General features: G+C 47.1%; 1 protein-coding gene across 4 annotated transcripts in view; it reads left to right on the forward strand.

Moving 5' to 3' along the window:
* Positions 1 to 26,032, forward strand: part of CNTFR (ciliary neurotrophic factor receptor) — a 624,317-nt gene that overhangs the window by 503,398 nt on the left and 94,887 nt on the right. For all 4 annotated transcript variants that reach the window (XM_075330032.1, XM_075330023.1, XM_075330008.1 and 1 more), the window contains 3 exons: positions 17,364 to 17,481; positions 17,817 to 17,983; positions 25,190 to 25,353. In XM_075330032.1, coding sequence (XP_075186147.1) covers positions 17,364 to 17,481; positions 17,817 to 17,983; positions 25,190 to 25,353 — 449 coding nt within the window. The remainder of the gene's footprint in view (positions 1 to 17,363; positions 17,482 to 17,816; positions 17,984 to 25,189; positions 25,354 to 26,032) is intronic.

A 26,032-nucleotide genomic window follows, 5' to 3' on the forward strand; every position in this document is an offset into this window, starting at 1 on the left:
ACTCCCCAAAGGCCACATGTGCACAGAGTCTTGCAGAGACCGGTGTGGCTGCACCATTTTCTGCTATAGGGTGACACAGCAGGGAAGCGGAGGTGATATTTTTTCCTGGAGGAGTTTTCTGAGGTCTCTGGACGTCTTTTGCAGCAGCTGCCATTGCGTCCTTCACATACGATAGTGGCAGCTTCCAAGCAGAACCCGCCAGAAGAATTAGCCGCTCTCTTTTTTTTTTTAGTCGCTTCACGGCTTTTGAAGCCTCCAGCAGTAAAAAGAGGTGACACAAGATATATAATTGGTCGATGGTATAATTTACCGTGCTTCATTTTTGTTGGTGTTATTTTACCGCTTGTTTAGGTGGCAATGTCCACCTTTCTCCTGCACCTGTGTTTGTAGTGTGACCACTGTGCCTGGGCACTGGTAGTCTGCTCCCTGGCTTGTATGTGTCGTAGGAGCTCCTTTTGCCCGCAGACGCTGGCCCTTGGATCTCTGGCCTCTGGCGGTGGCTACTATCCGGACGGGTTGGGCTGTTGCCTTCAATCGGGACTTTGGTGGGAATGAACCCCTGAGGTCCAGACCACAATCAGTTAATTTGACTATGGTGGTGGCTTATAGCCTAGTTCGGGGTCTGAGTACCCTGCCCGGTGCTCCGGTATCCAGTTAGCTCCCCAGTTTGGTTCCGGCGGGACACTACCCTGTCCCGGTCCCTCACAATTCCACCGGTCGTATTATTGACTGTTTGGGGGGGTCCTAGGTTCCAACCCAGGCCCCGTGCAGAACCGTACTCCTCTACTCTCCACTCTGCTGTACTGAACTCTCTGCGTACTGTGTTCCTGCCTCAGGCCAGCAGACTGTTAATGGAGTTAAATGCTCCAAAGACTGAACACCGGCATTTCCATCACGTAATAATGCGTTCAGTCTTCAGAAGGGTTAAGGCCATGTGCCCACAAGAGATCGTACCTGCGGACTTTTTTGCAGGTATTTCCGCAGGTTCAGGCAGCAGCTCCCCGGAATCCCCAGCTATCCATTGCTGCGGTATATCTGCGGCGTTGTTGCGGTAAGCCTGCGGAAACAGTGCGGATCACCTGCGGAAGTCCCGGCCTCTATCTCCATAGTGGAGAATTCCGCAGATAATTCCGCATGAATAATGGACATGCAGTTACGTGCGGCTGCGGGAAATCCACAGCATTTTATGCAGCCGCACGTACCGCAGCATTGATGCAGCACTCCCCAAATCCCATAGGATAACATGGGGAGTTCTGTACTTGTGTAAACCCGCGGACTTATCTGGAAAATCTAGAAAATCCGCGGGTTTTTAGCGACAAAATCCTCGGTTTCTTTCTCCCTTAGGCACACGGCCTAACAGTGTCAGGATTCCCCAAGATGGAAAGCGCTGAAAAGAAGTGTTTCCTTCTCAAGGTGCTCGATACTTTACAACAGAAGTCAATGGGGAGGAATTTTTCAATCATTTTTATTTGAAAAACCACTAGCGGAAGGGAGATAATAAAACAGCCAGAAAATGTCAGTAAAAGCAACGCTACAATAATGCTGGAAAAGTAATGGGAAAAATACCAGTGGTCACAAATGTAGAAACAACCTCCAAGAAACGCTGAAAAAATACTTCAGGAATACAAAATGCCGGCATTTCCTGCAGTGCTTTAGGATTGCCGCTGGAAAAACGTTGTGTGCACGTACTCTAAGGCCATGTGCGCACTAGAAAGTTACTTTTTCTTAAGGAAAATCCGGACCCTCTGAAAGAATCCCGCACCCAACGAAATTCGTATGCGGTTTTACTACGGTTAGCCGCGGATTTTCTGCAGGTTGGTCCCTGCGGATTTGTACCATTATCTATGGCAAAAACCGCAGGTACCTGCAGATAAGAAGTGACATGCTTAATTCCGCAGCGGAAAATCCGCGAGTAAATCCGCGGGTAAAAAAAAGCAGTGTGCTCACATCATTTTTTAATACCCATAGGTTTCGCTGGGGAATTGACTGCAGCAATGTTAGACACATTTTCTGCAGCAAATCTGCGGCAAAATCAGCGGCGTGTGCACATTGAGTCTTTTTGCTGAGCTTTCAGAGCAGAAACTCCTTCTAAAAAATACTTCAAAAACTCTTGGATAAATCTTCCAATTCATTTGTATGGGAAACCCACTTTGCTGTTCATATGAGGGTATGTGCGCACGTTGCTTTTTACCTGCTTTTTACCTGCTTTTTCTTCTGCGCTGTTTAATGCCAAAATGGATGTGTTCTTCTATTCAAGCAAAGTCTATGGGAATTTGGGTTTCTTGTTCACACTATGTTGTTCAAAATGCTGCCTTTTTGTGGCAGAACTTTGGTCAAAAACTCAGCTTTTCAAAGAAGCAACACGTCAATTGTTTTTGCCATTTGGGTTTTGCACTGCAAAGCTGAGTTTTTGACCAAAGTTCTGCCACAAAAAGGCAGCATTTTGAACAACATAGTGTGAACAAGAAACCCAAATTCCCATAGACTTTGCTTGAATAGAAGAACACATCCATTTTGGCATTAAACAGCGCAGAAGAAAAAGCAGCAAAAAAGCAGGTAAAAAGCAGGTAAAAAGCAACGTGCGCACATACCGGTTTTGGAGCATATTTTTTGTTCTTGAAGGGCAGAAGGGCACGTGCACACGTGAAGCATTTGGTGCAGAAATTTCTGCACTTTTTCTGTTTCTCTTGGCAGGAAAAACGCTGTGTATAATAAGCGCGCTTTTGCTCAGTTTTTTACATGAATTTTTGGTGCAGAGTTTTCCCCACTCATGTATGATTGAAATCTGCAGCAAAAAGTGCTGAAAGGCCGTGTGCGCACGTTGCGTTTTTTAATGCGTTTCCGCAGCGTTTTCAACTGCAGCGTTTTAATGCAAAAATGCATGCGTTTTGATTTCCAGGCAAAGTCTATGGGAAATAGGGATTTCTTGTGCGCACGATGCTTTTAAAAACGCAGCGTTTCAGTTGCTTAAAATTTGTCAAAATCCCTGCGTTTGAAGAGTTTGAAGTGTTTTGAAGTCTTGCGTTTGAAGTGTTGCGTTTGAAGTGTTTTTGCCATTTTGGCAGCGTTTTGCTCTCATTAAAGATAATAATCAAAACGCATCCTAAATCAAATTCCTTGCGTTTTACATGCTTTTTTGATGCAAAACGCATGCGTTTTTGTCATTTTAGTGAGGTCATGACGTCTCCTTTTTCACACACATATAGTCTGACTATAAAAAAAATGAAAAACAATAATTTAGCGTTATTTTATACATAAATATTAGATCACATTAATCTTTTTAGTAAAATTATCTCTTTTGTGTATGATTTAAAGCATGATATTTGTTTCCATTTGTTTCCATTTTTTCATAGTGTTTGAATGTTTAAACTTTATTTAGTAGTGTATTTGTATTGAAAACGCATCTGTCTTTAAGCACAGAAAATGCATGTAAAATGCGGTAAAAACGCGGCAAAAATGCGGGAAAAACGCATGCGTATTTCCAGTGTTTATGTGGTCAAAGCCAAATTTGACAATGACAAATTCTGCCAGAGGATGCGTTCATTTCTGCAAGGTACTGGACGCAACGTGCGCACGTGCCCAAAGAATTGACATCCTGCAGCTTAAATCTGCACAAAATATGTGTCAGATTTACTGCAGAAGGGGGAAAACAATGGGGAAAGTCCTCCGCATAAATTAGCGTAATGCACGGGTCATATCTGCGCCGTTCAGTGCACCCCGTGGATTTTCTTTGCGGTTTGTAGATTTGATGGTCCATATTGCCAGTGCATCCTGTTGCATCCCGCTCTATTGGTAAACTCGCCTCCGGCCATTTTTGCACAACTGTGGTGTGAATGTAACACATCTTTATGGGATGCAGCTTTACTTTGTTCCTCCAGGACCGGGAAGCGGATCGTTTCTCCGGATCAAGGAGTTAAAGCCGAGTGCGCTCTCCGCCCAGCCAGCCGTGTAACAGAGAGACGGACAATCTGGTGGAGAGCGCGGCCAGGTGTGGGGACGGTCCAGGAGGAATCAGCAGCTTTCTGTGATATTTAATTAAAATGTTTCTGTAGCTTTAGGGGCACAAGAAGGCTGCGCAATTCTCACAGGCCGCCACCTGCACGCTGAGACACAGCGGAAGATTGCAGGAAACGCATTAAGTAGAATGAGCCCGAGGCCGGTTATTAATATTTCCAGTATTATAAGAGGAAAATACCAACTAATCCTACAGCGAGAGCTGCCAGCGAGATAAACCACACAGCAGTGCCATCATGAAATCTCGCTGCCAGCTTCCCCTGCTATCCCCACCCTGAGACACAGGCTCTCCGGGCATCTTGTCCACAGCAAAAGTAGAATTCCATCAGAGCCAAGAATCACGGGACTGGTGTACTCAGGTCCTGTAGAGTATTCCCAGGCTTTAGAGGATCTTTTGGGGTGTTCTCAGTATACGGCAGGTCTTGTGGGTTGTTCCCGGCATATGGCAGGTCTTGTGGGGTGTTCCTGATATACAGCGGGTCTTGTGAGGTGTTCCTGATATGTGGTGGGTCCTGTGAGGTGTTCCCAATACAGGCTGGGTTTTGTGGGGTGTTCCTGTTGTCGAGTAGGTCTTGTGGGGTTTCCCGGTACAGACTGAGTCTTGTGGATTGGTCCCGGTATAGGCTGGGTCTTATGGGGTGTTCCTAGTATAGGCTGGGTCTTATGGGGTGTTCCTAGTATAGGCTGGGTCTTGTGGGGTGTTCCTAGTATAGGCTGGATCTTGTGGGGTATTCCTGATATAGGTTGGGTCTTGTCGGGTGTTCCTAGTATAGGCTGGTTCTTGTGGGGTGTTCCCGATATAAGCTGGGTCTTGTGGGATGTTCTTGGTACAGGCTGGGTTTTGTGGGGTGTTCCTGGTACAGGCTGGGTCTTGTGAGGTTTTCCCAGTATAGGATGGGTCTTGTAGAATGTTCCTGGTACAGGCTAGGTCTTGTGGGGTGTTCCCGGTACAGGCTGGGTCTTGTGGGGTGTTCCCGGTACAGACTGGGTCTTGTGGGGTGTTCCCGGTATACGCTGGGTCTTGTGGGGTGTTCCCGGTACCGGCTGGGTCTTGTGGGGTGTTCCCGGTACAGGCTGGGTCTTGTGGGGTGTTCCCGGTATACGCTGGGTCTTGTCAGGTGTTCCTGGTATACGCTGGTTCTTGTAGGGTGTTCCCGGTATACATTAGGTCTTGTGGGATGTTCCGGGTACAGGCTGGGTCTTGTGGGGTCTTCCCGATATAAGCTGGGTCTTGTGGGGTGTTCCCGGTATACGCTGGGTCTTGTCAGGTGTTCCTGGTATACGGTGGTTCTTGTGGGGTGTTCCCGCTATACATTAGGTCTTGTGGGAGGTTCCGGATACAGGCTGGGTCTTGTGGGGTGTTCCCGGTATAAGCTGGGTCTTGTGGGGTGTTCCCGGTATACGCTGGGTCTTGTCAGGTGTTCCTGGTATACGCTGGTTCTTGTAGGGTGTTCCCGGTATACATTAGGTCTTGTGGGATGTTCCGGGTACAGGCTGGGTCTTGTGGGGTGTTCCCGGTGTACTCTGGGTCTTGTGGGATTTCCCGGTATACATTAGGTCTTGTGGGGTGTTCCGGGTACAGGCTGGGTCTTATGGGGTGTTTCCAGTAAAGGCTGGGTTTTGTAGGTTGTTTCCGGTATATGCTGGGTTTTGTGAGGTGTTCCCGGTATGGGCTCGGTCTTATGAGGCATTCCCAGTATATGAGTGATCTTGTGGGATGTTCCCGGTATACATTGGGTCTTGTGGAGTGTTCCCGGTATAGGCTGGGTTTTTTGAGGTGTTCCCGGTAAAGGCTGGGTCTTATGGGGCATTCCCAATATATGGGTGGTCTTGTGGGATGTTCCCGTTATACATTGGGTCTTCTGGGGTGTTCCCGGTATAGACTGAGTCTTGTGAGGTGTTTCCGGTATAGGCTGGGTCTTGTGGGGTGTTCCCCGTATAGGCTGAGTCTTGTGGGGTGTTCCCGGTATAGGCTGGGTCTTGTGGATTGTTCCTGGTACAGGCTGAGTCTTGTGGGGTGTTCCCCGTATAGGCTGGGTCTTGTGGGGTGTTCCCGGTATAGGCTGGGTCTTGTGGGGCATTCCCGGTATAGGCTGGGTCTTGCGGGGCATTCCCAGTATATGGGTGGTCTTGTGGGATGTTCCCAGTATACATTGGGTCTTGTGAGGTGTTAGCGGTATAGACTGGGTCTTGTGGGGCATTCCCAGTATATGGGAGGTCTTGTGGGGTGTTCCCCTGTATAGTTGGTCTTGTGGGGTGTTCCCGGTACAGGCTTGGTTTGTGAGGTGTTCCCGGTATACGCTGGTTCTTGTGGCACATTCCCAGTATATCGAGTAAGTCTTGTGGGGTTTCCCGGTACAGACTGAGTCTTGTGGATTGTTCCCGGTATAGGCTGGGTCTTGTGGGGTGTTCCCCGTATAGGCTGGGTCTTGTGGGGTGTTCCCCATATAGGCTGGGTTTTGTGGGGTGTTCCTAGTATAGGCTGGGTCTTGTGGGGTGTTCCCGGTACAGGCTGGGTCTTGTGGGGTGTTCCCAGTATAGGATGGGTCTTGTAGAATGTTCCTGGTACAGGCTAGGTCTTGTGGGGTGTTCCCGGTACAGGCTGGGTCTTGTGGGGTGTTCCTGGTACAGGCTGGGTCTTGTGGGGTGTTTCTGGTATACGCTGGGTCTTGTGGGGTGTTCTCGGTATACGCTGGGTCTTGTGGAGTGTTCCCGGTATAGGCTGGGTCTTGTGGAGTGTTCCCGGTATAGGCTGGGTTTTTGAGGTGTTCCCGGTAAGAGCTGGGTCTTGTGGGATGTTCCCGGTAAAGGCTGGGTCTTGTGGGGCATTCCCAATATATGGGTGGTCTTGTGGGGTGTTCCCGGTATACGCTGGGTCTTGTGAGGTGTTCCCGGTATAGGCTGGGTCTTGTGCGGCATTCCCAGTGTATGGGTGGTCTTGTGGGGTGTTCCCTGTATAGTTGGTCTTGTGGGGTGTTCCTGGTACAGGCTTGATTTTGTGAGGTGTTCCCGGTATACGCTGGTTCTTGTGGCACATTCCCAGTATATCGAGTAGGTCTTGTGGGGTTTCCCGGTACAGAATGGGTCTTGTGGATCGTTCCTGGTACAGGCTGGGTCTTGTGGGGTGTTCCCCGTATAGGCTGAGTCTTGTGGGGTGTTCCCCGTATAGGCTGGGTCTTGTGGGGTGTTCCCCGTATAGGCTGGGTCTTGTGGGGTGTTCCCGGTATAGGCTGGGTCTTGTGGGGTGTTCCCGGTATAGGCTGGGTCTTGTGGATTGTTCCTGGTACAGGCTGAGTCTTGTGGGGTGTTCCCCGTATAGGCTGGGTCTTGTGGGGTGTTCCCGGTATAGGCTGGGTCTTGTGGATTGTTCCTGGTACAGGCTGGGTCTTGTGGGGTGTTCCCCGTATAGACTGGGTCTTGTGGAATGTGCCTGGTAAAGGCTGGGTCTTGTGGATTGTTCCTGGTACAGGCTGGGTCTTGTGGGGTGTTCCCCGTATAGGCTGGGTCTTGTGGGGTGTTCCCCGTATAGACTGGGTCTTGTGGATTGTTCCTGGTACAGGCTGGGTCTTGTGGGGTGTTCCCCGTATAGACTGGGTCTTGTGGAATGTGCCTGGTAAAGGCTGGGTCTTGTGGATTGTTCCTGGTACAGGCTGGGTCTTGTGGGGTGTTCCCCGTATAGGCTGGGTCTTGTGGGGTGTTCCCGGTATAGGCTGGGTCTTGTGGGGTGTTCCCGGTATAGGCTGGGTCTTGTGGGGTGTTCCTGGTATAGGCTGGGTCTTGTGGGGTGTTCCCCGTATAGACTGGGTCTTGTGGATTGTTCCTGGTACAGGCTGGGTCTTGTGGGGTGTTCCCCGTATAGGCTGGGTCTTGTGGGGTGTTCCCGATATAGGCTGGGTCTTGTGGGGTGTTCCTGGTATAGGCTGGGTCTTGTGGGGTGTTCCCGGTATACGCTGGGTCTTGTGGGGTGTTCCCCGTGTAGACTGGGTCTTGTGGGGTCTTCCCGGTATATGATGGGTCTTGTGGGGTGTTCCTGGTATAGACTGGGTCTTGCGGGGTGTTCCCCGTATAGACTGGGTCTTGTGGAATGTGCCTGGTAAAGGCTGGGTCTTGTGGATTGTTCCTGGTACAGGCTGGGTCTTGTGGGGTGTTCCCCGTATAGGCTGAGTCTTGTGGGGTGTTCCCCGTATAGGCTGGGTCTTGTGGGGTGTTCCCGGTATAGGCTGGGTCTTGTGGGGTGTTCCCCGTATAGGCTGGGTCTTGTGGGGTGTTCCCGGTATAGGCTGGGTCTTGTGGATTGTTCCTGGTACAGGCTGAGTCTTGTGGGGTGTTCCCCGTATAGGCTGGGTCTTGTGGGGTGTTCCCGGTATAGGCTGGGTCTTGTGGGGTGTTCCCGGTATAGGCTGGGTCTTGTGGGGTGTTCCCGGTATAGGCTGGGTCTTGTGGGGTGTTCCCGGTATAGGCTGGGTCTTGTGGGGTGTTCCTGGTATAGGCTGGGTCTTGTGGGGTGTTCCCCGTATAGACTGGGTCTTGTGGAATGTGCCTGGTAAAGGCTGGGTCTTGTGGATTGTTCCTGGTACAGGATGGGTCTTGTGGGGTGTTCCCCATATAGGCTGGGTCTTGTGGGGTGTTCCCCGTATAGGCTGGGTCTTGTGGGGTGTTCCCGGTATAGGCTGGGTCTTGTGGGGTATTCCCGGTATAGCCTGGGTCTTGTGGGGTGTTCCCGGTATAGGCTGTGTCTTGTGGGGTGTTCCCGGTATACGCTGGGTCTTGTGGGGTGTTCCCGGTATACGCTGGGTCTTGTGGGGTGTTCCCCGTGTAGACTGGGTCTTGTGGGGTCTTCCCGGTATATGGTGGGTCTTGTGGAATGTGCCTGGTAAAGGCTTGGTTTTGTGGCGTGTTCCCGGTATAGGCTGGGTCTTGTGGCGTGTTCCCGGTATACGCTGGGTTTTGTGGTGTGTTCCCGGTATACGCTGGGTTTTGTGGTGTGTTCCCGGTATACGCTGGGTCTTGTGGGGTGTTCCCCGTGTAGACTGGGTCTTGTGGGGTCTTCCCGGTATATGGTGGGTCTTGTGGAATGTGCCTGGTAAAGGCTTGGTATTGTGGCGTGTTCCCGGTATACGCTGGGTTTTGTGGCGTGTTCCAGGTATATGCTGGGTCTTGTGGAGTGTTCCCGGTATACGCTGGGTCTTGTGGGGTGTTCCGGTATGGGCTGTGTCTTGTGGGGTGTTCCGGTATAGGCTGGGTCTTGTGGAGTGTTCCCGGTATACGCTGGGTCTTGTGGGGTATTCCCGGTATACGCTGGGTCTTGTGGGGTGTTCCCGGTATACGCTGGGTTTTGTGGGGTGTTCCCGGTATAGTCTGGGTCTTGTGGGGTGTTCCCGGTATAGGCTGGGTCTTGTGGGGTGTTCCCGGTATAGGCTGGGTCTTGTGGGGTGTTCCCGGTATACGCTGGGTTTTGTGGTGTGTTCCCGGTATACGCTGGGTTTTGTGGGGTGTTCCCGGTATAGGCTGGGTCTTGTGGGGTGTTCCGGTATACGCTGGGTCTTGTGGCGTGTTCCCGGTATACGCTGGGTCTTGTGGGGTGTTCCCGGTATACGCTGGGTTTTGTGGGGTGTTCCCGGTATACGCTGGGTTTTGTGGGGTGTTCCGGTATAGGCTGGGTCTTGTGGGGTGTTCCCGGTATAGGCTGGGTCTTGTGGGGTGTTCCCGGTATACGCTAGGTTTTGTGGTGTGTTCCCGGTATACGCTGGGTCTTGTGAGGTGTTCCCGGTATAGGCTGGGTCTTGTGGGGTGTTCCCGGTATAGGCTGGGTCTTGTGAGGTGTTCCCGGTATACGCTGGGTTTTGTGGTGTGTTCCCGGTATACACTGGGTCTTGTGGGGTGTTCCCGGTATACGCTGGGTCTTGTGGGGTGTTCCGGTATAGGCTGGGTCTTGTGGGGTGTACCCGGTATACGCTGGGTCTTGTGGGGTGTTCCGGTATACGCTGGGTCTTGTGGGGTGTTCCGGTATAGGCTGGGTCTTGTGGGGTGTACCCGGTATACGCTGGGTCTTGTGGGGTGTTCCCGGTATAGGCTGGGTCTTGTGGGGTGTTCCCGGTATACGCTGGGTTTTGTGGGGTGTTCCCGGTATACGCTGGGTCTTGTGGGGTGTTCCCGGTATAGGCTGGGTCTTGTGGGGTGTTCCCGGTATACGCTGGGTCTTGTGGGGTGTTCCCGGTATAGGCTGGGTCTTGTGGGGTGTTCCCGGTATACGCTGGGTCTTGTGGGGTGTTCCCGGTATACGCTGGGTCTTGTGGGGTGTTCCCGGTATACGCTGGGTTTTGTGGTGTGTTCCCGGTATACGCTGGGTCTTGTAGGGTGTCCCCCATATTCAGCAGGTTATCCTTTATATATGGTCATTACCAATCTCCCTTTCCCGTAGGCTTCGCACAGTTCACACCCTGAGTTTTTCGGGATTAGTTCTCCATGAGCAGCTCTTCTTACATCGGGGCAGGAATGGCCACATAAAATCCTGCTTTTTCAAGGAGCAGAGATGTTTCTTTTTTGGCTTTCATGTGATTGTGGAACCGATTCATATGAACGCCCCCGGGCACAGTAATAAGGTAACGGGGTGATGAGGTGGTCCCTGGGTATCCTCAGGACCGGAGCGCCCGGATGGCGGTGATGGCGTTGCGAGCTCTTCCTTGTCCTCATTGCCGCTGATGTCCTATTATGCAGAGTTAATGTTGATAATCCTCTGCTGCTCAGTTAAGTGCGTTCAATTCCTGTGTAATCACCTTATAATCTACAGCCGCGGCCACCGCATGCTAATGAGCGCTGCTCATACAGAGGGGACGGGGCGTCCTCAGCGGCCGGGCTCACACCGGAACTAAAGCCACCAGAGCAGAACCTTTTATCATTAGATTAGTATTTCCACAGTTTTACATTTGTAAGATCTCTGCTTCCTGTCAGCCAGTACGAGTCTTCATTGTTTACTTTTAATGGATCCAAATCTGTCCTCATCATATGATCGGCACAGCCGGGGGTGGGGGCAGGTGACTTCAAGATCCTGGACCCCAGTATAAAATCCATATCATGGCCCCCAGCAACCATGAGCTCTGTGTATCTCTCCCAGTAAGATAGGCTGGATGTGAGCTCTGTGTGTCTCTCCCAGTAATATAGGCTGGATGTGAGCTCTGTGTGTCTCTCCCTGTAATATAGGCTGGATGTGAGCTCTGTGTGTCTCTCCCAGTAATATAGGCTGGATGTGAGGTCTGTGTGTCTCTCCCAGTAATATAGGCTGGATGTGAGGTCTGTTGTGTCTCTCCCAGTAATATAGGCTGGATGTGAGGTCTGTGTGTCTCTCCCAGTAATATAGGCTGGATGTGAGGTCTGTGTCTCTCTCCCAGTAATATAGGCTGGATGTGAGGTCTGTGTCTCTCCCAGTAATATAGGCTGGATGTGAGGTCTGTGTCTCTCTCCCAGTAATATAGGCTGGATGTGAGGTCTGTGTCTCTCTCCCAGTAATATAGGCTGGATGTGAGGTCTGTGTGTCTCCCAGTAATATAGGCTGGATGTGAGGTCTGTGTCTCTCCCAGTAATATAGGCTGGATGTGAGCTCTGTGTGTCTCTCCCAGTAATATAGGCTGGATGTGAGCTCTGTGTGTCTCTCCCAGTAATATAGGCTGGATGTGAGCTCTGTGTGTCTCCCCCAGTAATATAGGCTGGATGTGAGGTCTGTGTGTCTCTCCCAGTAATATAGGCTTGATGTGAGGTCTATGTGTCTCTCCCAGTAATATAGGCTGGATGTGAGCTCTATGTGTCTCTCCCAGTAATATAGGCTGGATGTGAGCTCTGTGTGTCTCTCCCAGTAATATAGGCTGGATGTGAGGTCTGTGTGTCTCTCCCAGTAATATAGGCTGGATGTGAGGTCTGTGTGTCTCTCCCAGTAATATAGGCTTGATGTGAGGTCTATGTGTCTCTCCCAGTAATATAGGCTGGATGTGAGCTCTATGTGTCTCTCCCAGTAATATAGGCTGGATGTGAGGTCTGTGTGTCTCTCCCAGTAATATAGGCTGGATGTGAGCTCTGTGTGTCTCTCCCAGTAATACAAGCTGGATGTGAGGTCTGTGTGTCTCTCCCAGTAATATAGGTGGGATGTGAGGTCTGTGTGTCTCCCCAGTAATATAGGCTGGATGTGAGCTCTATGTGTCTCTCCCAGTAATATAGGCTGGATGTGAGGTCTGTGTGTCTCTCCCAGTAATATAGGCTGGATGTGAGGTCTATGTGTCTCTCCCAGTAATATAGGCTGGATGTGAGGTCTGTGTGTCTCTCCCAGTAATATAGGCTGGATGTGAGGTCTATGTGTCTCTCCCAGTAATATAGGCTGGATGTGAGGTCTATGTGTCTCTCCCAGTAATATAGGCTGGATGTGAGGTCTATGTGTCTCTCCCAGTAATATAGGCTGGATGTGAGCTCTGTGTGTCTCTCCCAGTAATATAGGCTGGATGTGAGGTCTGTGTGTCTCTCCCAGTAATATAGGCTGGATGTGAGCTCTGTGTGTCTCCCCCAGTAATATAGGCTGGATGTGAGGTCTGTGTGTCTCTCCCAGTAATATAGGCTGGATGTGAGCTCTGTGTGTCTCTCCCAGCAATATAGGCTGGATGTGAGGTCTGTGTGTCTCTCCCAGTAATATAGGCTGCATGTGAGGTCTGTGTGTCTCTCCCAGTAATATAGGCTGGATGTGAGCTCTGTGTGTCTCTCCCAGTAATATAGGTGGGATGTGAGGTCTGTGTGTCTCCCCAGTAATATAGGCTGGATGTGAGGTCTATGTATCTCCCCAGTAATATAGGCTGGATGTGAGCTCTGTGTGTCTCTCCCAGTAATATAGGCTGGATGTGAGTTCTGTGTGTCTCTCCCAGTAATATAGGCTGGATGTGAGCTCTATGTGTCTCTCCCAGTAATATAGGCTGGATGTGAGGTCTGTGTGTCTCTCCCAGTAATATAGGCTGGATGTGAGCTCTGTGTATCTCTCCCAGTAATATAGGCTGGATGTGAGCACTGTGTGTCTCTCCCAGTAATATAGGCTGAATGTGAGCTCTGTGTATCTCTCCCAGTAATATAGGCTGGATGTGAGCTCTGTGTGTCTCTCCCAGTAATATAGGCTGGATGTGAGCTCTGTGTGTCTCTCCCAGTAATATAGGCTGGATGTGAGGTCTGTGTGTCTCTCCCAGTAATATAGGCTGGATGTGAGCTCTGTGTATCTCTCCCAGTAATATAGGCTGGATGTGAGGTCTGTGTGTCTCCCAGTAATATAGGCTGGATGTGAGGTCTGTGTCTCTCCCAGTGATATAGGCTGGATGTGAGGTCTGTGTGTCTCTCCCAGTAATATAGGCTGGATGTGAGCTCTGTGTGTCTCTCCCAGTAATATAGGCTGGATGTGAGGTCTGTTAGTCTCTCCCAGTAATATAGGCTGGATGTGAGCTCTGTGTATCTCTCCCAGTAATATAGGCTGGATGTGAGCTCTGTGTGTCTCTCCCAGTAATATAGGCTGGATGTGAGGTCTGTGTGTCTCTCCCAGTAATATAGGCTGGATGTGAGGTCTGTGTGTCTCCCCAGTAATATAGGCTGGATGTGAGGTCTGTGTGTCTCTCCCAGTAATATAGGCTGGATGTGAGGTCTGTGTGTCTCTCCCAGTAATATAGGCTTGATGTGAGGTCTGTGTGTCTCTCCCAGTAATATAGGCTGCATGTGAGGTCTGTGTGTCTCTCCCAGTAATATAGGCTGGATGTGAGCTCTGTGTGTCTCTCCCAGTAATATAGGTGGGATGTGAGGTCTGTGTGTCTCCCCAGTAATATAGGCTGGATGTGAGGTCTATGTGTCTCCCCAGTAATATAGGCTGGATGTGAGCTCTGTGTGTCTCTCCCAGTAATATAGGCTGGATGTGAGCTCTATGTGTCTCTCCCAGTAATATAGGCTGGATGTGAGGTCTGTGTGTCTCTCCCAGTAATATAGGCTGGATGTGAGCTCTGTGTATCTCTCCCAGTAATATAGGCTGGATGTGAGCTCTGTGTGTCTCTCCCAGTAATATAGGCTGGATGTGAGCTCTGTGTATCTCTCCCAGTAATATAGGCTGGATGTGAGCTCTGTGTGTCTCTCCCAGTAATATAGGCTGGATGTGAGCTCTGTGTGTCTCTCCCAGTAATATAGGCTGGATGTGAGGTCTGTGTGTCTCTCCCAGTAATATAGGCTGGATGTGAGCTCTGTGTATCTCTCCCAGTAATATAGGCTGGATGTGAGGTCTGTGTGTCTCCCAGTAATATAGGCTGGATGTGAGGTCTGTGTCTCTCTCAGTGATATAGGCTGGATGTGAGGTCTGTGTGTCTCTCCCAGTAATATAGGCTGGATGTGAGCTCTGTGTGTCTCTCCCAGTAATATAGGCTGGATGTGAGGTCTGTAAGTCTCTCCCAGTAATATAGGCTGGATGTGAGCTCTGTGTATCTCTCCCAGTAATATAGGCTGGATGTGAGCTCTGTGTGTCTCTTCCAGTAATATAGGCTGGATGTGAGGTCTGTGTGTCTCTCCCAGTAATATAGGCTGGATGTGAGGTCTGTGTGTCTCCCCAGTAATATAGGCTGGATGTGAGGTCTGTGTGTCTCTCCCAGTAATATAGGCTGGATGTGAGGTCTGTGTGTCTCTCCCAGTAATATAGGCTTGATGTGAGGTCTATGTGTCTCTCCCAGTAATATAGGCTGGATGTGAGCTCTATGTGTCTCTCCCAGTAATATAGGCTGGATGTGAGGTCTGTGTGTCTCTCCCAGTAATATAGGCTGGATGTGAGCTCTGTGTGTCTCTCCCAGTAATACAGGCTGGATGTGAGGTCTGTGTGTCTCTCCCAGTAATATAGGTGGGATGTGAGGTCTGTGTGTCTCCCCAGTAATATAGGCTGGATGTGAGCTCTATGTGTCTCTCCCAGTTATATAGGCTGGATGTGAGGTCTGTGTGTCTCTCCCAGTAATATAGGCTGGATGTGAGGTCTATGTGTCTCTCCCAGTAATATAGGCTGGATGTGAGGTCTGTGTGTCTCTCCCAGTAATATAGGCTGGATGTGAGGTCTATGTGTCTCTCCCAGTAATATAGGCTGGATGTGAGGTCTATGTGTCTCTCCCAGTAATATAGGCTGGATGTGAGGTCTATGTGTCTCTCCCAGTAATATAGGCTGGATGTGAGCTCTGTGTGTCTCTCCCAGTAATATAGGCTGGATGTGAGGTCTGTGTGTCTCTCCCAGTAATATAGGCTGGATGTGAGCTCTGTGTGTCTCCCCCAGTAATATAGGCTGGATGTGAGGTCTGTGTGTCTCTCCCAGTAATATAGGCTGGATGTGAGCTCTGTGTGTCTCTCCCAGTAATATAGGCTGGATGTGAGGTCTGTGTGTCTCTCCCAGTAATATAGGCTGCATGTGAGGTCTGTGTGTCTCTCCCAGTAATATAGGCTGGATGTGAGCTCTGTGTGTCTCTCCCAGTAATATAGGTGGGATGTGAGGTCTGTGTGTCTCCCCAGTAATATAGGCTGGATGTGAGGTCTATGTGTCTCTCCCAGTAATATAGGCTGGATGTGAGCTCTATGTGTCTCTCCCAGTAATATAGGCTGGATGTGAGGTCTGTGTGTCTCTCCCAGTAATATAGGCTGGATGTGAGCTCTTTGTATCTCTCCCAGTAATATAGGCTGGATGTGAGCTCTGTGTGTCTCTCCCAGTAATATAGGCTGGATGTGAGCTCTGTGTATCTCTCCCAGTAATATAGGCTGGATGTGAGCTCTGTGTGTCTCTCCCAGTAATATAGGCTGGATGTGAGCTCTGTGTGTCTCTCCCAGTAATATAGGCTGGATGTGAGGTCTGTGTGTCTCTCCCAGTAATATAGGCTGGATGTGAGCTCTGTGTATCTCTCCCAGTAATATAGGCTGGATGTGAGGTCTGTGTGTCTCCCAGTAATATAGGCTGGATGTGAGGTCTGTGTGTCTCTCCCAGTAATATAGGCTGGATGTGAGGTCTGTGTCTCTCCCAGTGATATAGGCTGGATGTGAGGTCTGTGTGTCTCTCCCAGTAATATAGGCTGGATGTGAGGTCTGTGTGTCTCTCCCAGTAATATAGGCTGGATGTGGGGTCTGTGTCTCTCCCAGTGATATAGGCTGTATGTGAGGTCTGTGTGTCTCTCCCAGTAATATAGGCTGGATGTGAGGTCTGTGTGTCTCTCCCAGTAATATAGGCTGGATGTGAGGTCTGTGTGTCTCTCCCAGTAATATAGGCTGGATGTGAGGTCTGTGTGTCTCTCCCAGTGATATAGGCTGGATGTGAGGTCTGTGTGTCTCTCCCAGTAATATAGGCTGGATGTGAGCTCTGTGTATCTCTCCCAGTAATATAGGCTGGATGTGAGCTCTGTGTGTCTCTCCCAGTAATATAGGCTGGATGTGAGGTCTGTGTGTCTCCCCAGTAATATAGGCTGGATGTGAGGTCTGTGTGTCTCCCCAGTAATATAGGCTGGATGTGAGCTCTGTGTGTCTCTCCCAGTAATATAGGCTGGATGTGAGGTCTGTGTGTCTCCCCAGTAATATAGGCTGGATGTGAGGTCTGTTAGTCTCTCCCAGTAATATAGGCTGGATGTGAGCTCTGTGTATCTCTCCCAGTAATATAGGCTGGATGTGAGCTCTGTGTGTCTCTCCCAGTAATATAGGCTGGATGTGAGGTCTTTGTGTCTCTCCCAGTAATATAGGCTGGATGTGAGGTCTGTGTGTCTCTCCCAGTAATATAGGCTGGATGTGAGGTCTGTGTGTCTCTCTCAGTAATATAGGCTGGATGTGAGGTCTGTGTGTCTCTCCCAGTAATATAGGCTGGATGTGAGCTATGTAACAGCAAGTAAAGGAGTAGAATGGTGAGGTTTAGTAGCGGCTCCATCGTTTTCCATAGACCCTGAGCAGTGTATTCCGATGCGTCCCGCTCCCCCTGTGTGTGATCGGGATTGTGCGTCTCATCAACAAAATATATCCAATAAATATAGAAATGAGAATATTACAGAGCGTTTTACAATCACGAGTCGCGCCTGCACCGGCAGTGAGAACGGCTCCGATCCTAACAAATCACCGGTAACACGGTCCCTGAGCGCGGCCGCGATCGATGGAGAGAAGGTTTATTAAATCGTTCTGTTACCTTAGGAAAAATCGGCTTTTAATAAAAAACGGATACATTATCTGAGAAAGTAGGAATATATCTAGTGATAGCGGTGAGCGGCGCGTGATACTACGAGGAGGCTGTATATACGGGGATACGCTGCAGTATCTTATCCATTTAACCCTTGCCTCTCCCTTCTTTCTTGCAGACCCTCCTAAGGAGCCGGTGCTGATGTGTCGGTCTAATAACTATCCGGCCTCCTTCTACTGCAGCTGGCATCTTCCGAGTCCGACCAACATCCCCAACTATTTCAACATCACTGTTAAGTATGTACACCCCCCACCATAAGACGAATGCCAGGTGCTATGGGTGCATCACTCCCATCATCTCTCAGCTCTGTCCACCCACCACACATACAGAAGATTATTACTCCCATCATCCCTTATAATCCCCATCGTCCACATACTTAGAGTATCCCCCTCATCATCCTGCTCATCTTTCTTCAGAATGTGTCTGCCCCATGGTTCAGGATAGTACACGGTGTACAGAGACGTGGGATGATGGGAGTGATCCCTGACGCTCTCGTATGTCCGTCACCCTCCGCTCTGCTGCCGCTTTCTATGATCCGCAGGGTGATGACCATTTCTTCATCTTCTTACAGACATGGCGCCACACAGCTCTACTGCGAGAGGGACCCTCTCCCCAAAAACCGATGTCACATCAAGTACAGCCGCCTCTTCTCCACCCTGAAGTATGAAGTCACCATTGTGGCCTCCAACGCCCTGGGGAAGAGCTCCGCCACCATCAGCTTTGACGAGTTCACAATAGGTAACATATATAATACAAGTTCTTCATATCAGGGACCAAAAACTGGAGCTGGGGGGCCCGAAACTGGAGCTGGGGGGCCCGAAACTGGAGCTGGGGATCCAAAACTGGAGCTGCGTGGCCCAAAACTGGAGCTGTGGGGTCCAAAACTTGAGCTGCGCAGCCCAAAACTTGAGCTGGGCGGCCCAAAACTGGAGCTGTGGGGCCCAAAACTGGAGCTGGAGGGCCCGAAACTGGAGCTGGGTGGCCCAAAACTGAAGCTGCGCGGCCCAAAACTGGAGCTGGGGGGGCCCAAAACTGGAGCTGCGTTACCCATAACTGAAGCTGCGTGGTCCAAAACTGGAGCTGCGTGGTCCAAAACTGGAGCTGCGTGGTCCAAAACTGGAGCTGCGTGGCCCAAAACTGGAGCTGCGTGGCCCAAAACTGGAGCTGCGTGGCCCAAAACTGGAGCTGGGGGGGCCCAAAACTGGAGCTGGAGGCCCAAAACTGGAGCTGGGGGGCCTAAACCTTGAGCTGCGGAGCCCAAAACTGGAGCTGCGGGGCCCAAAACTGAAGCTGTGGGGCCCAAAACTGGTGCTGCGGGGAGCTTAAAACTGGAGCTGGGTGGCCCAACACTGGAGCTGCGTGACCCAAAACTGAAGCTGCGGCGCTCAAAACTGGAGCTGCGGGGCTCAAAACTGGAGCTGCGGGGCTCAAAACTGGAGCTGCGGGGCCCAAAACTGGAGCTGCGGGGCCCAAAACTGAAGCTGAGGAACCCAAAACTGGAGCTGGGTGGCCCAAAACTGGAGCTGGGTGGCCCAAAACTGGAGCTGGGGGGCCTAAACCTGGAGCTGCGGAGCCCGAAACTGAAGCTGCGGCGCTCAAAACTGGAGCTGCGGGGCTCAAAACTGGAGCTGCGGGGCTCAAAACTGGAGCTGCGGGGCCCAAAACTGGAGCTGCGGGGCCCAAACCTGGAGCTGGGGGGCCCAAAACTGGAGCTGGGTGGCCCAAAACTGGAGCTGTGGGGCTCAAAACTGGACCTGGGTGGCCCAAAACTGGAGCTGGGTGGCCCAAAACTGGAGCTGGGTGGCCCAAAACTGGAGCTGGGGGGCCTAAACCTGGAGCTGCGGAGCCCGAAACTTGAGCTGGGGGCCCAAAACTGGAGCTGAGGGGCCCAAAACTGGAACTGGGGGGCCCAAAACTGGAACTTGGGGGCCCAAAACTGGTGCTACGGGGCTCAAAACTGGAGCTGGGTGGCCCGAAACTGGAGCTGGGTGGCCCAAAACTGGAGCTGGGTGGCCCAAAACTGGAGCTGGAGTGGCCCAAAACTGGAGCTGGGGGTTCCAAAATTGGAGCTGCAGGGCCCAAAACTGGAGCTGGAGGGGCCCAAAACTGGAGCTGGGGGTTCCAAAACTGGAGCTGGAGGGGCCCAAAACTGGAGCTGCGTGGCCCAAAACTGGAGCTGGGTGGCCCAAAACTGGACCTGCGGGGCTCGAAACTGGAGCTGCGGGGCTCTAATAGAAGGATTTATAACAAGGGAGCGGTATTCTGCAGGAATGATGACTGACACTCTCGCTGCAACAGCGCCGAAGACACAGAAGGAACACGACTAATCGACTGCGAGTGAGCAGCATCTCCGAGCCGCCGGATGTCACACCGCGCATCCTGAGAACACCGCCATGGTTTTAATTGCATTGGCTTACCCCTCGTCTGGCAGCACATGTGACTGCGGCGCCAATAAAACTAATTAAATTGGAAAGACATGGGGAGCAGAACATCTAGACCTGGCTGTGAAAGTGCGGAGGGATTGAGGCTCACTGACATTCTCCACCTCATACTGCTGAGCGACTGCTCTGCTACACACTTAACCCCATCATCTCCAGGGGAGCTAACGGGGTATAGCACTTATATAATTGTACATAGGGGGCAGTATTATAGTAGTTATATTCTTGTACATAGGAGCAGTATTATAGTTATAGTAGTTATATTCTTGAACATAGAGGTAGTATTATAGTAGTTATATTCTTGTACATAGGAGCAGTATTATAGTAGTTATATTCTTGTATATAGGGGCAGTATTATAGTAGTTATATTCTTGTATATAGGGGCAGTATTATAGTAGTTATATTCTTGAACATAGAGGTAGTATTATAGTAGTTATATTCTTGTACATAGGAGCAGTATTATAGTAGTTATATTCTTGTATATAGGGGCAGTATTATAGTAGTTATATTCTTGTATATAGGGGCAGTATTATAGTAGTTATATTCTTGAACATAGAGGTAGTATTATAGTAGTTATATTCTTGTACATAGGAGCAGTATTATAGTAGTTATATTCTTGTATATAGGGGCAGTATTATAGTAGCTATATTCTTGTACATAGCAGGCAGTATTATAGTAGTTATATTCTTGTATATAGGGAGCAGTATTATAGTAGTTATATTCTTGTACATAGCAGGCAGTATTATAGTAGTTATATTCTTGTATATAGGGGCAGTATTATAGTAGTTATATTCTTGTACATAGGGGGCAGTATTATAGTAGTTATATTCTTGTACATAGGAGCAGTATTATAGTAGTTATATTCTTGTACATAGGGGGCAGTATTATAGTAGTTATATTCGTGTACATAGGAGCAGTATTATAGTAGTTATATTCTTGTACATAGGAGCAGTATTATAGTAGTTATATTCTTGTACATAGGGGGCAGTATTATAGTAGCTATATTATGGTACATAGGAGCAGTATTATAGTAGTTATATTCTTGTACATAGGGGGCAGTATTATAGTAGTTATATTCTTGTACATAGGAGCAGTATTATAGTAGTTATATTCTTGTACATAGCAGGCAGTGTTATAGTAGTTATATTCTTGTATATAGGGGCAGTATTATAGTAGTTATATTCTTGTACATAGGGGGCAGTATTATAGTAGTTATATTCTTGTACATAGGGGTAGTATTATAGTAGTTATATTCTTGTACATAGGGGTAGTATTATAGTAGTTATATTCTTGTACATAGGGGTAGTATTATAGTAGTTATATTCTTGTACATAGGAGCAGTATTATAGTAGTTATATTCTTGTACATAGGGGGCAGTATTATAGTAGTTATATTCTTGTACATAGGAGCAGTATTATAGTAGTTATATTCTTGTACATAGCAGGCAGTGTTATAGTAGTTATATTCTTGTATATAGGGGCAGTATCATAGTAGTTATATTCTTGTACATAGGGGGCAGTATTATAGTAGTTATATTCTTGTACATAGGGGTAGTATTATAGTAGTTATATTCTTGTACATAGGGGTAGTATTATAGTAGTTATATTCTTGTACATAGGGGTAGTATTATAGTAGTTATATTCTTGTACATAGGAGCAGTATTATAGTAGTTATATTCTTGTACATAGGGGGCAGTATTATAGTAGTTATATTCTTGTACATAGGAGGCAGTATTATAGTAGTTATATTCTTGTACATAGGAGCAGTATTATAGTAGTTATATTCTTGTACATAGGAGCAGTATTATAGTAGTTATATTCTTGTATATAGGGGCAGTATTATAGTAGTTATATCCTTGTACATAGGAGCAGTATTATAGTAGTTATATTCTTGTATATAGGAGCAGTATTTTAGTAGTTATATTCTTGTACATAGGAGCAGTATTATAGTAGTTATATTCTTGTATATAGGGGCAGTATTATAGTAGTTATATCCTTGTACATAGGAGCAGTATTATAGTAGTTATATTCTTATATATAGGGGCAGTATTATAGTAGTTATATTCTTGTATATAGGAGCAGTATTATAGTAGTTATATTCTTGTACATAGGAGCAGTATTATAGTAGTTATATTCTTGTACATAGGGGGCAGTATTATAGTAGCTATATTATGGTACATAGGAGCAGTATTATAGTAGTTATATTCTTGTACATAGGGGGCAGTATTATAGTAGTTATATTTTTGTACATAGGGGCAGTATTATAGTAGTTATATTCTTGTACATAGGAGCAGTATTTTAGTAGTTATATTCTTGTACATAGGAGCAGTATTATAGTAGATATATTCTTGTACATAGGGGGCAGTATTATAGTAGTTAGATTCTTGTACATAGGGGGCAGTATTATAGTAGTTATATTCTTGTACATAGGGGTCAGTATTATAGTAGATATATTCTTGTACATAGGAGCAGTATTATAGTAGTTATATTCTTGTACATAGGGGGCAGTATTATAGTAGTTAGATTCTTGTACATAGGGGGCAGTATTATAGTAGATATATTCTTGTACATAGGAGCAGTATTATACTAATTATATTCGTGTACATAGGGGCAGTATTATAGTAGTTATATTCTTGTACATAGGAGCAGTATTATAGTAGTTATATTCTTGTACATAGGAGCAGTATTATAGTTATAGTAGTTATATTCTTGTACATAGAGGTAGTATTATAGTAGTTATATTCTTGTACATAGGAGCAGTATTATAGTAGTTATATTCTTGTACATAGGAGGCAGTATTATAGTAGTTATATTCTTGTACATAGGAGCAGTATTATAGTAGTTATAATTCTTCTACATAGGGGCAGTATTATAGTAGTTATAATTCTTCTACATAGGGGCAGTATTATAGTAGTTATATTCTTGTATATAGGGGCAGTATTATAGTAGTTATATTCTTGTACATAGAGGTAGTATTATAGTAGTTATATTCTTGTATATAGGGGCAGTATTATAGTAGTTATATTCTTGTATATAGGGGCAGTATTATAGTAGTTATATTCTTGTACATAGAGGTAGTATTATAGTAGTTATATTCTTGTACATAGGGGGCAGTATTATAGTAGTTATATTATTGTATATAGGGGGCAGTATTATAGTAGCTATATTCTTGTACATAGGGGGCAGTATTATAGTAATTATATTCTTGTATATAGGGGCAGTATTATAGTAGTTATATTCTTGTACATAGGGGCAGTATTATAGTAGTTATATTCTTGTACATAGGGGGCAGTATTATAGTAGATATATTCTTGTACATAGGGGGCAGTATTATAGTAATTATATTCTTGTATATAGGGGCAGAATTATAGTAGTTATATTCTTGTACATTGGGGGCAGTATTATAGTAGATATATTCTTGTATATAGGGGGCAGAATTATAGTAGTTATATTCTTGTATATAGGGGGCAGTATTATAGTAGATATATTCTTGTATATAGGGGGCAGTATTATAGTAGTTATATTCTTGTACATAGCGGGCAGTATTATAGTAGTTATATTCTTGTACATAGGGGCAGTATTATAGTAGTTATATTCTTGTACATAGGGGCAGTATTATAGTAGTTATATCCTTGTATATAGGGGGCAGTATTATAGTAGTTATATTCTTGTACATAGGGGCAGTATTATAGTAGTTATATTCTTGTACATAGGGGCAGTATTATAGTAGTTATATCCTTGTATATAGGGGGCAGTATTATAGTAGTTATATTCTTGTACATAGCGGGCAGTATTATAGTAGTTATATTCTTGTACATAGGGGCAGTATTATAGTAGTTATATTCTTGTACATAGGGGCAGTATTATAGTAGTTATATCCTTGTATATAGGGGCAGTATTATAGTAGTTATATTCTTGTACATAGGGGGCAGTATTATAGTAGTTATATTCTTGTATATAGGACAAGTATTATAGTAGTTATATTCTTGTACATAGGGGGCAGTATTATAGTAGTTATATTCCTGTATATAGGGGCAGTATTATAGTAGTTATATTCTTGTACATAGGGGCAGTATTATAGTAGTTATATTCTTGTATATAGGACAAGTATTATAGTAGTTATATTCTTGTACATAGGGGGCAGTATTATAGTAGTTATATTCTTGTATATAGGACAAGTATTATAGTAGTTATATTCTTGTATATAGGACAAGTATTATAGTAGTTATATTCTTGTACATAGGGGGCAGTATTATAGTAGTTATATTCCTGTATATAGGGGCAGTATTATAGTAGTTATATTCTTGTACATAGGGGCAGTATTATAGTAGTTATATTCTTGTATATAGGGGGCAGTATTATAGTGGTTATATTCTTGTATATAGGGGGCAGTATTATAGTAGTTATATTCTTGTACATAGGGGGCAGTATTATAGTAGTTATATTCTTGTATATAGGACAAGTATTATAGTAGTTATATTCTTGTACATAGGGGGCAGTATTATAGTAGTTATATTCCTGTATATAGGGGCAGTATTATAGTAGTTATATTCTTGTACATAGGGGCAGTATTATAGTAGTTATATTCTTGTATATAGGGGGCAGTATTATAGTGGTTATATTCTTGTACATAGGGGGCAGTATTATAGTAGTTATATTCTTGTACATAGGAGCAGTATTATAGTAGTTATATTCTTGTACATAGGAGCAGTATTATAGTAGTTATATTCTTGTACATAGGAGCAGTATTATAGTAGTTATATTCTTGTACATAGGGGGCAGTATTATAGTAGTTATATTCCTGTATATACAGTCTGTAAAATAAGTATTGAACATGTCTCCAATTTTCCAAGAATATATTTTTAGATGTGCTATTGACATGAATTTATCACTAGATGTTGGTAACAACTCATCCAATCTACACAGGCAAAGAAATTAAACCATATATGTTCATACATGAAGATATGATGAAATAAGAGAAATGACACATGGAAAAATATTGCACGTATTTAGTGAAATGTATTGGTGACCTGTTCATTGCTTATGTCACCCGCTGTAGGGGAAGTGTTATACTGTTTTTTTTGTTATTTGGATACACTAGTAAACTTTCTCCTCCTATAAGTGACACCTTTTTAATGCTGCTGAAGCTGCGGGTTCTGTGTGTGGTTCTGGTTCTGTATCTTTGTCAGTTCCTTTGTGTTTTCTCTGTGTTGCTGCTCCGTGTTTGTCGTCTGCTCGCGGTTTGTTGGCATCTTCACCTGTTATCTGTGTTTAATGCTTGGCTTCTGTTCTGATAATGTCTTGCAGCCGATGATATTTGTTGCGATTCTGGAGTCTGCCGTGTGTACACCTGGTTTCAGAATCTTAGGAATAGTCTGTTTTGCTGTTATTCTTCTGCTCTTCGGTTCCTGTGTGCTGAGCTGACATCGAAGAAATAACTGCTGAATTGTGAATAGAAACATTCGGACAACAAATGGATGGTCTAATGATGTATTTTGTGTCCACAGTGAAACCCGACCCCCCAGAAAATGTGCTGGCAAAGCCCGTCCATAAGAACCCCCGGCGGCTGGAGGTCACCTGGCAAACACCGTCCACCTGGCCAGACCCCGAGTCTTTCCCACTGAAGTTCTTCCTGCGATATCGGCCATTAATACTCGACCAATGGCAGCATGTAAGTACACAGCTATCTGCAAGAGAACTGACCAGCAGCCCTAGAGAATGGAGCAAGTGTGAACAGGGGCAAACCGCAGTGTGCAGCTACCAGAGAGCGCAGCAGCCGCTGTGTGCACCAGAGCATGTGAAGTGTGCAGCTACCAGAGAGCGCAGCAGCCGCTGTGTGCACCAGAGCATGTGACGTGTGCAGCTACCAGAGAGCGCAGCAGCCGCTGTGTGCACCAGAGCATGTGAGGTGTGCAGCGATCAGAGAGCGCAGCAGCCGCTGTGTGCACCAGAGCATGTGAAGTGTGCAGCTACCAGAGAGCGCAGCAGCCGCTGTGTGCACCAGGGCATGTGACGTGTGCAGCTACCAGAGAGCGCAGCAGCTGCTGTGTGCACCAGAGCATGTGAAGTGTGCAGCTACCAGAGAGCGCAGCAGCCGCTGTGTGCACCAGAGCATGTGAAGTGTGCAGCTACCAGAGAGCGCAGCAGCCGCTGTGTGCACCAGGGCATGTGACGTGTACAGCTACCAGAGAGCGCAGCAGCCGCTGTGTGCACCAGAGCATGTGAAGTGTGCAGCTACCAGAGAGCGCAGCAGCCGCTGTGTGCTCCAGGGCATGTGAAGTGTGCAGCTACCAGAGAGCGCAGCAGCCGCTGTGTGCACCAGGGCATGTGAGGTGTGCAGCGATCAGAGA

This window comes from Anomaloglossus baeobatrachus, chromosome 1 (genome assembly GCF_048569485.1).
Source record: "Anomaloglossus baeobatrachus isolate aAnoBae1 chromosome 1, aAnoBae1.hap1, whole genome shotgun sequence".
In the NCBI taxonomy this organism is placed as follows: Eukaryota; Metazoa; Chordata; class Amphibia; order Anura; family Aromobatidae; genus Anomaloglossus; species Anomaloglossus baeobatrachus.